The 12205-nt window shown below is 43.1% G+C and overlaps 1 protein-coding gene across 23 annotated transcripts in view; it reads right to left on the bottom strand.

The window, feature by feature from the left end:
* cacna1ab (calcium channel, voltage-dependent, P/Q type, alpha 1A subunit, b) overlaps window positions 1-12205 on the bottom strand; it is an 84598-nt gene that overhangs the window by 53362 nt on the left and 19031 nt on the right. For 16 of the 23 annotated variants that reach the window (XM_030414818.1, XM_030414890.1, XM_030414833.1 and 13 more), the window contains exons 18-24: window positions 11708-12015; window positions 10705-10837; window positions 10387-10516; window positions 9245-9304; window positions 8791-8897; window positions 7764-7766; window positions 1113-1124 (exon numbers count right to left, since the gene is read on the bottom strand). In XM_030414818.1, coding sequence (XP_030270678.1) covers window positions 1113-1124; window positions 7764-7766; window positions 8791-8897; window positions 9245-9304; window positions 10387-10516; window positions 10705-10837; window positions 11708-12015 — 753 coding nt within the window. The remainder of the gene's footprint in view (window positions 1-1112; window positions 1125-7763; window positions 7767-8790; window positions 8898-9244; window positions 9305-10386; window positions 10517-10704; window positions 10838-11707; window positions 12016-12205) is intronic. The other 7 variants (XM_030414827.1, XM_030414958.1, XM_030414842.1 and 4 more) reach the window with 2 other exon arrangements.

Below are 12205 nucleotides of genomic sequence, written 5' to 3'. Positions count from 1 at the left end.
TTTTTATTTCTTTTGGTCTTCGGTCAGAACTGCAACCTGAATCGAAGGGAAGCGGAGGCCATGCGAGACTCTCGGGACATGTGATGTCGCTTTACGGGAGCACGACATCCACATGTCGTAACACAAACAAACACGCTGCATCGATATGCTTCAAACGAGCCATGAGAGCGACCAGGAGGAAACCATTTAGCGCCGAGAAGACAAACTCCTTCGGCCGTGTGTGTGTGTGTGTTTTTATTTTTTTTAATGCGCTCGTTTCCTCCCCGAACCGCATAACAGAACATTCTGCTCATGATTTGTACGCCCATAAACCAATATCAGCGAGGAAAAATTGGGGTGTCAAGGGAGTAAATAGCCGAGTTGATCTTTACTGTAAGTGGATGGGCCATTTTCAAAAAAACACAAGGCAGGAGGCGCCTGGACGCCCGCCAAGCCCCGAGCGGAGGAGAGGTCGTCCATCAAGGCTCGCTCTTTAACTATGAACTCAGCTCCCGTGGCAGAAAAAAAAAAACGTAAGACAATTCAATTCAAGGCTGATTGATTGAGTCTGAGCCTTGGAAGTTCTACGTGTATGCGTACGGAGGGTGTGTGTGTGTGTGTGTGTGAGAGTGAGACTCGATCGATAATCAATAGGCCTTCCTCGTTTGAAGTTGAGCAGGACTGAGGTCTCTCTATCAGAGCAGCTGGAGAGTATTAGAGTAAAGCCCGGTAAGACCATAGGTGTCAGGAATTAAAAACATCCCTGCACAAACACACACACACACACACACACACACACACACACTAGCATACTTAATAGGACTCTGTGAGTCTCAGGGTTGATGTTTGAGTACGTATCGTGCACTATTAAAAAGGTGTTTGCCCCTCAGATTAAGGTGACACTCAAACACTTTGAATCAAAATGTGTCGGCGAAACTTATTTTTGGTGTTCGGATGTTTTTTTCTGTGACGTATGAAGGACACGACAAAGTACGACAACAGCGAGAATGAGCACGAACGATCAGAAGAACAAAGAAAGAAAGAGCGAGAAGCCAATTTGATCCGGTAGGTGAAGAGCAAGGGGGACAGAGCGGAGGAGGAGGAGGAGGAGGAGGACAGAGGAAGAACTTTACCGGGTGGTGCTCCTGTGGAGTTTCACCGAAGGTGGAGACAGCGAGAGTCAGTGACAGCGACAGAGAGAAAAGACAGCAGACAGAAGAAAGAGGAAGAGGAGGAGGAGGAAGGGAAGGAGAGGGAAAAACACATAGAAAAGACAGACAGACAGACACAAGGACAAACATTGATAGAGAGAGAGACAAACAAAGACAGACACAAGACAAGAGAGAGGGGGTTTGGTAGAAAACAGGAAAAAAATACATCCACATGAGAGACAGACAGAAGAAGGAAGGACAGCAAGATGGCCATATCAGCTCAGAAACCCCTCCCGCCAACACACCTACAGGATACACACTCTGATACACACTCTTATCCAACCACCCCCCGCCCACACCCGTCTCCCGTCGCCATGACAACTGGATGGGATGTCTACATACCTGTCTCCTAAATTTTTTTTTCCAGATAAGTTGAGTTACTGTGTCATAGAGAGGGTCGAACAATTCCCTTTTTAATTAGACGTAAACATCGTAGCCAACAACCCCTCCTAGTGTCTGAAGCAAGGAACTGCATTACTTTATGAACATAGAAATGCTACTGCTAGCCTGAGAAACAAGCTAATTTTCTCTGTTTTAAATACACGTATGATGTATTAACAAGAGAGCGTTATGCATTCTAACAACGCAAGCTAAATATGCCATCGCACTTCAATTTATGCTAACGTTATTTGGCACAAATAATTTTTCTACCTATCCGGACTGGGAAAGGAAGGAGGAGTTTCCCAAACACATCAGAGATCATTGAGGTTCCTGTAGAACTGAACAGACTCACATTAGGTTCACAGAGCTACATGGAAACAAGGTGTGAGACTTTTCTACTAATTTTAAGTTACTCGCTTTCTGTCAGTTGACTTTCTGAGATTTTATTGATGTATTTTAAGACGAAGAGGTTGTGAAACATTATGGATCCAATTACAGATGTGAGCACAACCCCTTGGCCACATTTTTAAATTAAATTAAGACATATTCTGCACATTGATCGATTGAAAGAAAGGCGTTTAAACTAAAGGTTGATAGTTTGGTCATCTTTTGTCCTGATTTTAATTGTTTTCCACATAATAGAAATAAATTACGAAAATATGGGTGCAAGTAAATTATGTTGGGTCGGGGCAATGCCGAGTTAGAAAAAACTCACCAAACGTTTTGTTTCCTGCATTTTTGTAAATCTTTTAGTTTACAGCTTTGACTGTATACTGAAGATATTATCAGTAAGACTTATATAGACATGTTAACTTTCAGTAATATTGCCAAAACTAGAAAATGCAGTGTATCAAAATGGTAAAATGTGAATGTTTATCCAACATTTTTTAACATCTGACAAAAGAAATCAACCCTAACTGATCTCTTCACTTCTAAAACTACACTTATCATTCGTATACAAACAATAATTCTCAGGTAACTTCTTGAGATCTATATTAAGAGCTCTTCTGAGAATCGAGCCCCCGGCTGAGAGACTCCGGATGGTTCTACCCTCCTTCCCTCCCGGCTGTTCTTCTGCTGTGGCCTGCTGTGCTAGCAGCTCTATGAAGAATTACCTTCACGGCTGGAAGAGGAAACTCGATTGCTGCATCCATTTACACCGATTCTTATCTTATCACACCATAATGATCAATTAGATCGGGCCTACAGCACAAATTGCCCTCATTAGATCTGCAATCATCTAGTGGGATTTTTATCAAAGCTCTTTTTTTTATTGCATGCACATCTGCAGAAGGAGGGGGGAGGAAAAAGGCTGGTTCCAGGTTCTCTTGACATGTTAGAGCACATGGGGTTGTACACTCAGGACATCCATCATGAGCGGAGACTCAAGAAACCAGGATTTGTGTGTATTGTCCCATACACACACACCATCAATAGAGAGGGAAGGCATTCTCACAGAGTACTGCGACCGCATGCACTCAGTGTTTGGATGGAGGGTGCCAGAAGCGCAACTGTTGTGTTTAAGAAACCCGTAAAAAAAACCATGAAGCCATTGCACTCCGACCATGCTGACACTCCTCTCCTGTACAATGGCTCTGTGATTGTACCTGCTGTGGAACAATGTCATGCGTCAAGGTTTAGTTTTATAGGTTTTGTGTGTGAAGCCCCCCTTAAGCAAAAAACTGTACTGTAGCTCAGCCCTGGAGCAGATGGTGGGAGGCAAAAGGAGAAGAGGTGGTGGAGAATGCGAAAAAAGGTTAGGGTGAAGAGGTGAAGGTGAGAAGGGGGGAAGTGGCGGGAAAGCATCCTAAAAGATAGGACGATTAAGAGAGTGATGGTGTTAGAGGGGAGAGGGGAAGGTGAGCGGTGGAGGAGGGGAGGAGGCGTCTCTGGTTCAGCGGGTGGAGTCATGCTGTGGAGGGTGCAGCAGTGGAGTGATTCTCAACTTGTTTTGTTGTAGTAGTTTCGCGCTGGTGCTGCTCGGCTCTTTAGCCAAAGTGATATTTTACTTTGATAGAACAATTTCACTTTGCTCCAGGTGTTTACGGAGCTCATGAGCGTTCTGATCTGAAACTGATTGATCCTGTTGAGGTAAAACTAAACAAAAATGATCAATGTTTCTGTTGGATAAAACTTTATTCTCATCCCAGTTCACCAAATACGGATGCTGCCTTATCACGCTCCCCTGCGTCCCGTACAGACACAAGACGACCTTAAGTGTCTATCAAACATCGTCAACGTTGTGAAATGGTTGCAATTTAGTTAGATTTAATGAAGTTAATGCAACACAATGGAACTTCCTGGAGAAAGATAGTAGCTTTGGGTTGGCAGATCGTGTCAGATGTCAACCCAAAGCGTCAGTATTTGACGACCTGGCAGTTACATTTTGCCACATTTGGTCGAGTCAATTTTATTTATATCGCCACATCACAATGAAAGTTACCTCATGATGCTTTTAATGAGGAGCAGGTCGAGAACAAACTCAAACCCAACCCATCATTTTCCCAACAGCAAGCACAGCAACATTGACAACTGTCTTACAACAGGTAGAAACCTCGGGTCAGACCCAACTACGTCCTGGACTCTCTTGGTATATTGTCTCTTTATACAATGTTGGGTTGAGCTGTTGCTTAGCGTCTCATATTGACACGGATCTGCACGAGATGCCAAGTGGTGTGGCAAAACATTGGCATTTGATGACCCGGGAATGAGACCAGGCTGTTTTTATCTTGTTTGCACTTATTGGTGCCGATGTTAATCCCTCGATCTAATACTGTGAAGGTTTAACACTCTTGAACTTTAACACAGGTGTGAAATGTGTTTTTAAAAAAGTATTATATCACTTTAAATTCACAACACCTGTCTCCTGAATGCTGGGCATCAAAACACTTGTATATGCACCTTCCCCATCCTGCTGGATTTACTCAGTGCTGCTGTTTGTTTCCTTCAACACTGTTCACTGCATTCAGACTGCGAGCAACCACATGACTTATTCACATGTAGGACAGAAACCAATGGCTGCACGTGATGTGGGATAAAGTTATCAGTGCTGACAGCTTTTTGTGGAAATTCAAGGAAACACATCAACCTCTGCTAACATTGTTAACAGCTCTCTAGTTGCTGGCAGTGTGAACGCGTAGTGACAACGACATTTAAAACAGGACTTTCACTTATATTTGCTAGTAGAAACAGAGGTTGTGTGTTCAGACTGAGTGCAGAGTGAAGTGATTAACACAGATGTCTTTTTACATGACATGCAAGTAAATTGTTTTCAAGGCATTGTGGCAGGTTTGACCGACAATGTGGGAACATTAAGGGTCCGTGAGATGAAGATTTGTGCCGGTATGGATCGTCTTGTTCCTCAGTGACAAGTGAGAAGTGGCAGAGGTGGTGCTGCACACATTTTAACACTTCCAAAGGCCTTTATAGTACTACTGGACAGATCTTAGCTGTCCATATCCAGTAACTTATGCACTCAGACAGAGACTACTCTCAGTCCAAACCAAGAGGTAGAGTTTCTAGCATTTTTCTTCTTGACTCTTGACATTTAACGTTAGTCAAACAACTTTGGGATAAGCATTCGCTTTTGGCATAAGTTAAAAGATGAAGATATAGAGATTGTCCAATGAAAAGACCAAAACGAACAACTAGGTAATATTATGTTCTCTTTTTACCATGAACTTATACAGCTCAATATCACAAATTCGCCTCCTGGGGCTTTACAATCTTTACAGTATACACCTTCTGTCGTTTCGAACATTGAGGGGATGTTAAATATTATAGATTTATTACCTCACACACTGTCCTGAATTAAGTGCATTCATTTACTGCAAATGCACTTTTTGCTCCTGATTGAGCTTATTTTAGAAAATTCAGTACATAAACGTTTGTCACACACATCCTCTGTTGCGTTTGAGTGTCAGAGACAGGTTGGAGATACAGATAGTATTGACACAAACACATTTTTAGTTTTGGTCTTTTCACAGATTTTGTAGAACATTAAGAAAAATGTTAAATGACACTATAACACTTTACTGATTTATTGCAATGGCACCACCTCTACAATCACCTCTGTATTCAATCTGAACACATGTTGACATTAGTAGCTATCAGCTCTTAAGATTCACACAACAACATATCTAACTGGATCACAGTCTTTGCCTGTGACTGACGCTGAACATCGTTAACATAAATTCTGAGCGATGACGTCTAACGCATCACGGGTTGTGTTCAGGTTCATGCAGTCACCGAGGCAGACATGCACTGAGCATCCACAGAGCTGAGGAGGATGCACACACAAGCTTCTTTCTCTTCACTCACTCTTCTGCTTTTTTTTTTTTTTTTTTTTGCACACAAACAAACATTCAGTCCCTCCAGTTGCATACTGTATATCATACATATTCAGTTCATATGTATTTACCTATATACTGCCTCAGCGTAATGACAAATCATTCCACCCACCACACCCTGCCCACGGCATGCCTCCCTCCTTCCCTCCCGCGTTCAGTCTTCCCCCAAACGTCGTGCAGAGGAAGGAGTGTTAAATACCTGAGTCTCCGGGTACGTTAACATGGTCAGAAGGACGGGTGAGGATGTGTGTTTGTGTTTGAGTGTGTGTGGGTAAAAGAAAAGAGACAGAGAGAGGGGGAGGACGAGGCGATGAGCCCTGGTGGTATTCCTCCCTGTGGCGAACTGATAGCCTGGGCACTTAAAGGGTTAAAGGTGTCTGGGGTGCCCTCACCCCCACGGACTGACCGAGAGGGACCTTCAGCCCGGAGGACGGGGGAGGATGACGAGAAGGGAGGCAGGGGTGTGGCGGGGTTGGAGGCAGGATGTTTGGCGTTAATGGTTGTTGGAGAGGTGGGGTTGAAAGGTGTGTGTGGTGGAGTTCAGAGGGGCAGCAGGGTTAATTATGGATTCTAGAGGTAATTATAAGACGCGAGTGGATAAAGGCTGTCTAGGGAGCAATGGTTGAAACTTGTTCCTGACATACAGCACACAAATCAAAAGTAAGCATATGCTAAAATTATGGACCTGGAATTAGGTTGGGTAGGTTTCACAGGTCCGGAGTACAAGCTTAAACTGGTTTGATTTTATGCGACCCAACTCACCCAGCATGTGTCAGGTGTAGGTGAAGAGAGTTAGCAGCAGGTGGCTAGTTAGCAGGAACCTGGGATAGCCAATTAGCCCAGTGCAATAAGGTGGTACCTGCCTGTTTTGTTGTAATATACAGTACTACTCTGACCAACATAAAGAGCTGGTGCAAGTTATGCTACACCAGCATACTTTATATGAAGCCTCAATATGATAAGCTCCGGGTTGCCCTGTTAGAATTACCACATTATGTTGCTGATACAAACTCAACTGTTTCATTTCTTAACAAGGCTTTTATTGTGAAACAACTTATTGACTTGCGAGTTTTCCATACACACTTGAAATGAAGCGAATGCCATCTTTTTGCGAGTTGTACAGCCAATTCTTTACTAAGCTGATGTCAAACTTCAGAAGAAGAAACAAATTGTCACAGTTGTCCTGATGGACTGTAGTGATGCTACACTCTCGGCTGAGTGGTGTGTGACACTTTGTGGTAAAATAAGCTACAACTGGTCTGGTATTTGGCTTAATTTCAAACCGGTTGGAAAATCAGCCCAACCATACATAGAACAACTTATATCTGCAACACATCAGCATGTTTGCAAAGTCATTGGGAGCAAATTAGCATGCTAAATATAGCATTTAGTATCGTCTTATTGTGCCTCAAGCATGGCTGTCGACCCTTGGGCGTTTTTTGCCTCGGTTTTTGGAATAAAGGGGTTTTCTAGCAATTTTGCATGAGCAGCTTGAAGTTGCAGTGAGTTAACAAATTGTGGTTTTTAAAGAAAGTAAATCTCCCGTCAGTTAAGGCACAGGTTTGGAGAGGTAGACTGAGAGCACTGCTTCGGCGTCTCTTACTCTCTGTATGCTAGGAGTAGGAGGGGTGTCAGGGGGATGATTTAGGGAAATCAGGTAGACACTGAAAATGTAATGACAGATAAGAGGGGGTCTTATGAAAGAGGGAGTTGAAAGATATCTGGAGGGAAGGTGAATGCATCAGCAGGAACCAAAGCTGTGAAGGGGCCTGGGGCGGGGTGGGAGTGTTGGTAAGCAAAGATTTGAGGGATCAAAGTCAGAAAAGAGGAAGGGATGACTCACGGCCTGGTTGGTGGAAATATCAGATCGGCATGGATTGGGGAATAGGGGACACAAGGAAACAGGAGCAAGGGAGATTGGGAAAAGAAAATGTTCAGAGGGAGCAGGTGATGCTTTTTTTTATTATATCAGGTCAGACAGTCACAGAGATTGATGTTAGGTAAGGGAAGGTTTTGAGGTGATTGGTTGAGGTAAGGTTTGAGGTTTGTGGGGGTGAAAGATGGGTGACAGTGAAACTACACTCTAAAAACTCTAAAAACTAATTTAATTTTCAGCACTTTTAGGGTTCCTCTCTTGGAGCTACAGAAAACGATTAAAAAAGTTAAGTTGCTTGTAAAACTACTGTGATAATCGTTGCAAAGGCGTACCTCAGGGTACCCTCTGCGGTTCCCCAAAGATTGCACCATCGAGGAAAAGCAAAAAAAGTTAAGAGGACCCTTTTTCTTTTTTAGAGTGTAGGTCAAAGGTCGGTGGTCAGGAATTTATCACGGGTTGTTGTCCGGATGAAGGTGACGATGAAACGTAGAGAAAGACCTGCTGACACGATACCACGCGAGTTGATGACCGATGAGATAAGAGATGGAAATGGTGGAAAGGGTAGACTGCAGGAGGGAGGGAGACAAACAGACGATGACAAGACTGCAGAAGAAGTTTGAGAAAGAAAGAGAGGCCCGAGACTGAAAGATTAAAACGAGTTAACAAATAATATATCGAGGCTAGAGCAGAGAGAAAAAGCGTAGTTTAGAGACAGAAAAAGACAGAATAAGAGACGAAGGGGAGAAAAAAGGAGAAGACTGTGGGAAGACATTGAGAGGAGGTGATTTCTGAAGTACAGCAGGCTGACAAAAGAGGAGAGAAAGATCAGCATTGCTTCGTGTATCGGACGCACAAGGCTGGGCGACAAGGGTCTTTCTGCAAAATGGTGGAATGTTTGTGTGTGTGTGTGTGTGTGTGTATTTGGGTTGAGGGAGGTGGAGATGATGAAAAGGAGGTGGAGGTGGAGGTGGTGGAGGGGGTGGGGGACACTTACGTGAAGGCGAAGGCCACCAGAGCACCACTAACCACTATAAAGTCCAGAATGTTCCACAAGTCGCGGAAGTAGGAGCCCTGGTGGAGAAACAAGCCGAGCACCACCATCTGGAAGACACGGAGCACGCTCAGTACAACGCACACATTTTAACACACACACACACACACAAACACACACACACACACACGCTGATGTGGAAGCTCAAACAACACACTCACACACCAGTCCGTGCATTTACAAAGGCACAGACACGCAGCGCAGATACAAAATAATACACTTGAAGGCAAACAGCCATAATAATACACACATACACACAGAAATTTGCACAAAAAAACAGAAAGAGGCAAGAAATAAACACAATTATGCAAATACCGAAGCATTAAAATACATTTTAATACACACACTCTCTCGCTTTCTCCCTCCCTCACACACACACACACTGATACTTTGTTACCTTGATCAACATTTCAAACGTGAAGACGCCTGTGAAAACGTAGTCAAAATAACGCAGCACCTGCAGAGCAACACAACACCAGGAGATATGATTATCATATTAAAAAGACAGAGACAGGGAGAGAGAGAGAGAGAGAGAGGGGGATGAATCAGTGGAGGGAAAAAGAACAAGAGAAAGAGAGCAGGAGTGATTAACAAAGAGAGAAAAAGACACGAACAATCCTAATTCTAATATCCTGTTTTTCTATTTTCAAACGGCCATTTTACAATCCAATTTTCTCTTCTCAGTGTTTCTCTTCTCATTGGTAGTAGAGAAGAATAAATCATTTATTTTTCACATTTTGTTTCACATGTATTTATGTTTTTCTTGGTAAAATTATCCTCAACCTTTTCATCGTAATTATATAATAATAACAGTTACTAATTTGTCTCTCTTGCGATCACGGCCACCACAGATGAAAGATTTAAAAGGAAAACACTAAATAAGACTGTTTAAATGGGGCAAAGTTTGATGCATGAAGTTAAAAGTCAATTATCACATTAATCAAGTAACCAAATCATATCTTAAATTATTACAATATAGTGGCAAATGGCTGCAAAACATCTCATCAAAAGAATAATAATAATCAGTTTAACTGACTAAAGATTTCTGCTGCTGACTTCTAATTAATGACTTGACTATTTGAGTTAATTCTGCAGTCAATTGTCTCATCCCGAAAACATATTTCTTGCAGAGTTTGTTTAGACGTTGACCCGAAGCAGCTGGTTTTCATATATCATCCAGCATGAAGCCTAAGAGCTGCCAAGTGATGCCATCTGTGATGCTGTCTAAAAAAAAAAAACGACTGGGAAAATGAAAAACTTGGAAAAAAACACGTTCTCTTAAGAATATATGTTTAAATATTGTGTAACTGGATCTGTTATAGATACAACTTCATACCTGCCAGGTGAAAAAATATCATTATGACCTTTATGAACCTTAAAATAATCAAAACCAAAGCCTCATCCTAAACCGTCGTACTCGTGAAAATTAGTGACGTGTTTTCGCTTTGGAAGGTTTTTTCTCATCTTTATATCCTCTGGAAACATTTTATTTCCCCCAACACACACACACACACACACACACAGTGAATGATGTCTCACATTATTTCGCGGTGAGTCAGGCCAGACGGGGTCCTCTGCAGCGAGGGCGATGCTGCTCATGGCGATGACGGACAGGATGCTGAACTCGAAATACTTCAGAGTCAGGATGTAGTGACAGCACTTGCGAAACCTGGTGCAAACACACGGACGCATACGTGTGTTGACACATGAAAAAAAACAGCACACACAACAAAACTGTTTAAACATTTCCAGGCTTCTGATTCAATAACTCTCCTACGTCCTCAATAAGGACACAGCAAATGTTTTATGACAGTGTTTGGTCGAGGTTTTTTTTTACACACGGACGTAAATACTCACGGGTTGGTGGTGGACATGATGAAGCAGGAGCTGTAGGGAGGCATGGGTTTGGGTCCGTCTTCATCTCCTTCTTCGTCCTCCTCCTCCTTCTTCTCCTCGTTCTTCTTCTGGTCAGTGTTGGCGTTTTTGTTCACTGAGGACAGAAAGAAAAGAAAATGGAGGACAGACATACGGACGGAGAGCGAGAGGGTCAGCATCACGTGAGATACAATCTGCTAGAACTGATTCAAGAATAGAAACTGAATGAGACTGAGTTCACAGCAGTCTTAGTCAGTTAAGCCATGTTTTTAAAGGGGGCACCCACTGGTTTTACATGCTGGAGTTAATTTAGTCTTTATGGGGAGAGCTGCTCAATGTGTGAACACAGTTGTTTAATGTCTGTTGCACCAGTTTGGTAACTTGGTGTAACTAGGGGACGAAGAGGGAGGATGGTCGCCAACTTGGCTCAGAAAAAGTCCCAAAAAAAGATGAAAATCACAATAAATCTGGTCATACTGACGAGACTCTGATATACAGAAGCAGCTCTACAATGTTTAAGTTACGGGTTTTGGTGAGCGTTCAACAAGACGATGATACACAGAATTAAACAAACCATAATATTTGACCTGACGACATTTTTAAAATGATCAAAATTAGGTTTTATTCCACAGAAAACTATCATCAATGTGACCTTTAAAGTATTACTGGTTATTTTCAACTTTCTCTTTTCAGCCTCATCCCACAACGCAACATGGTATTTGTTTAAAATCACTATTTTGTAAGACATTTGGAATTGCCGCTATTTCAGAGACTATTTGTACCAAAAAGCCTCAATCCTAAATATAAATGGGCGACTGAACCGAGGGCAGGATCCACGAGGAAGTCCTTAATCTCTCTGAAATTACGTGGGAGTATTTGATTGTCTCTAGTCATTTGTCTACAGCCAACTGTCTTCTTTGTGAATGCCAAGGCATTTGTGACTATATACCTACTTCTACCACAGCTAATCCCCCCAGATGCTCACCTTGCAGGATAGCGTTGGTGGAGGGGTAGGGGTAGACAGGTGGCATGTCTATCTTTGTGTACTCGGGTTTGGCCATGCTGGTCAGGATCAGGCTGTCCATGCTGTGGAGCAGCGTGTGGGTGTCGGCGTCGCGGCAGTTCAGCAGGTTGTTGACGTGGTCGGGATGGTCGGGGTGATCCGGTGGGAGGGTGTACGGGTGCTCGTGGGCGCTGGCCAGCTTGCTGTTGTTGCGGAAGTTGTCCAGGTCCTCGTTGTACTGCTGTATGGGCCGTGTTGTGGAGAGGCTGGGACAGGTGCTGTGGTGCTCCCTGGTTGGGGGACGAGAGGAAGGAGGAAGCAGAGACAGAAGGACGAGGATGGAAAAAGGATTTAGTTTGATTGAAGGAGCATTTTATCTAAAACACCAGAATAGCACCATATTTCACAAGATGTGCACCGCGTCCAGCAATCCCTTGTCCCTCGAGTGGCTTTTAATTCTTGTCAGGTTGTAATTTAAAA

The sequence above is a fragment of the Sparus aurata genome, chromosome 1 (genome assembly GCF_900880675.1).
Source record: "Sparus aurata chromosome 1, fSpaAur1.1, whole genome shotgun sequence".
Classification (NCBI taxonomy): domain Eukaryota; kingdom Metazoa; phylum Chordata; class Actinopteri; order Spariformes; family Sparidae; genus Sparus; species Sparus aurata.
Note: the sequence above shows the minus strand (reverse complement) of the source record. Positions and strands in the feature narration are given on the sequence as shown.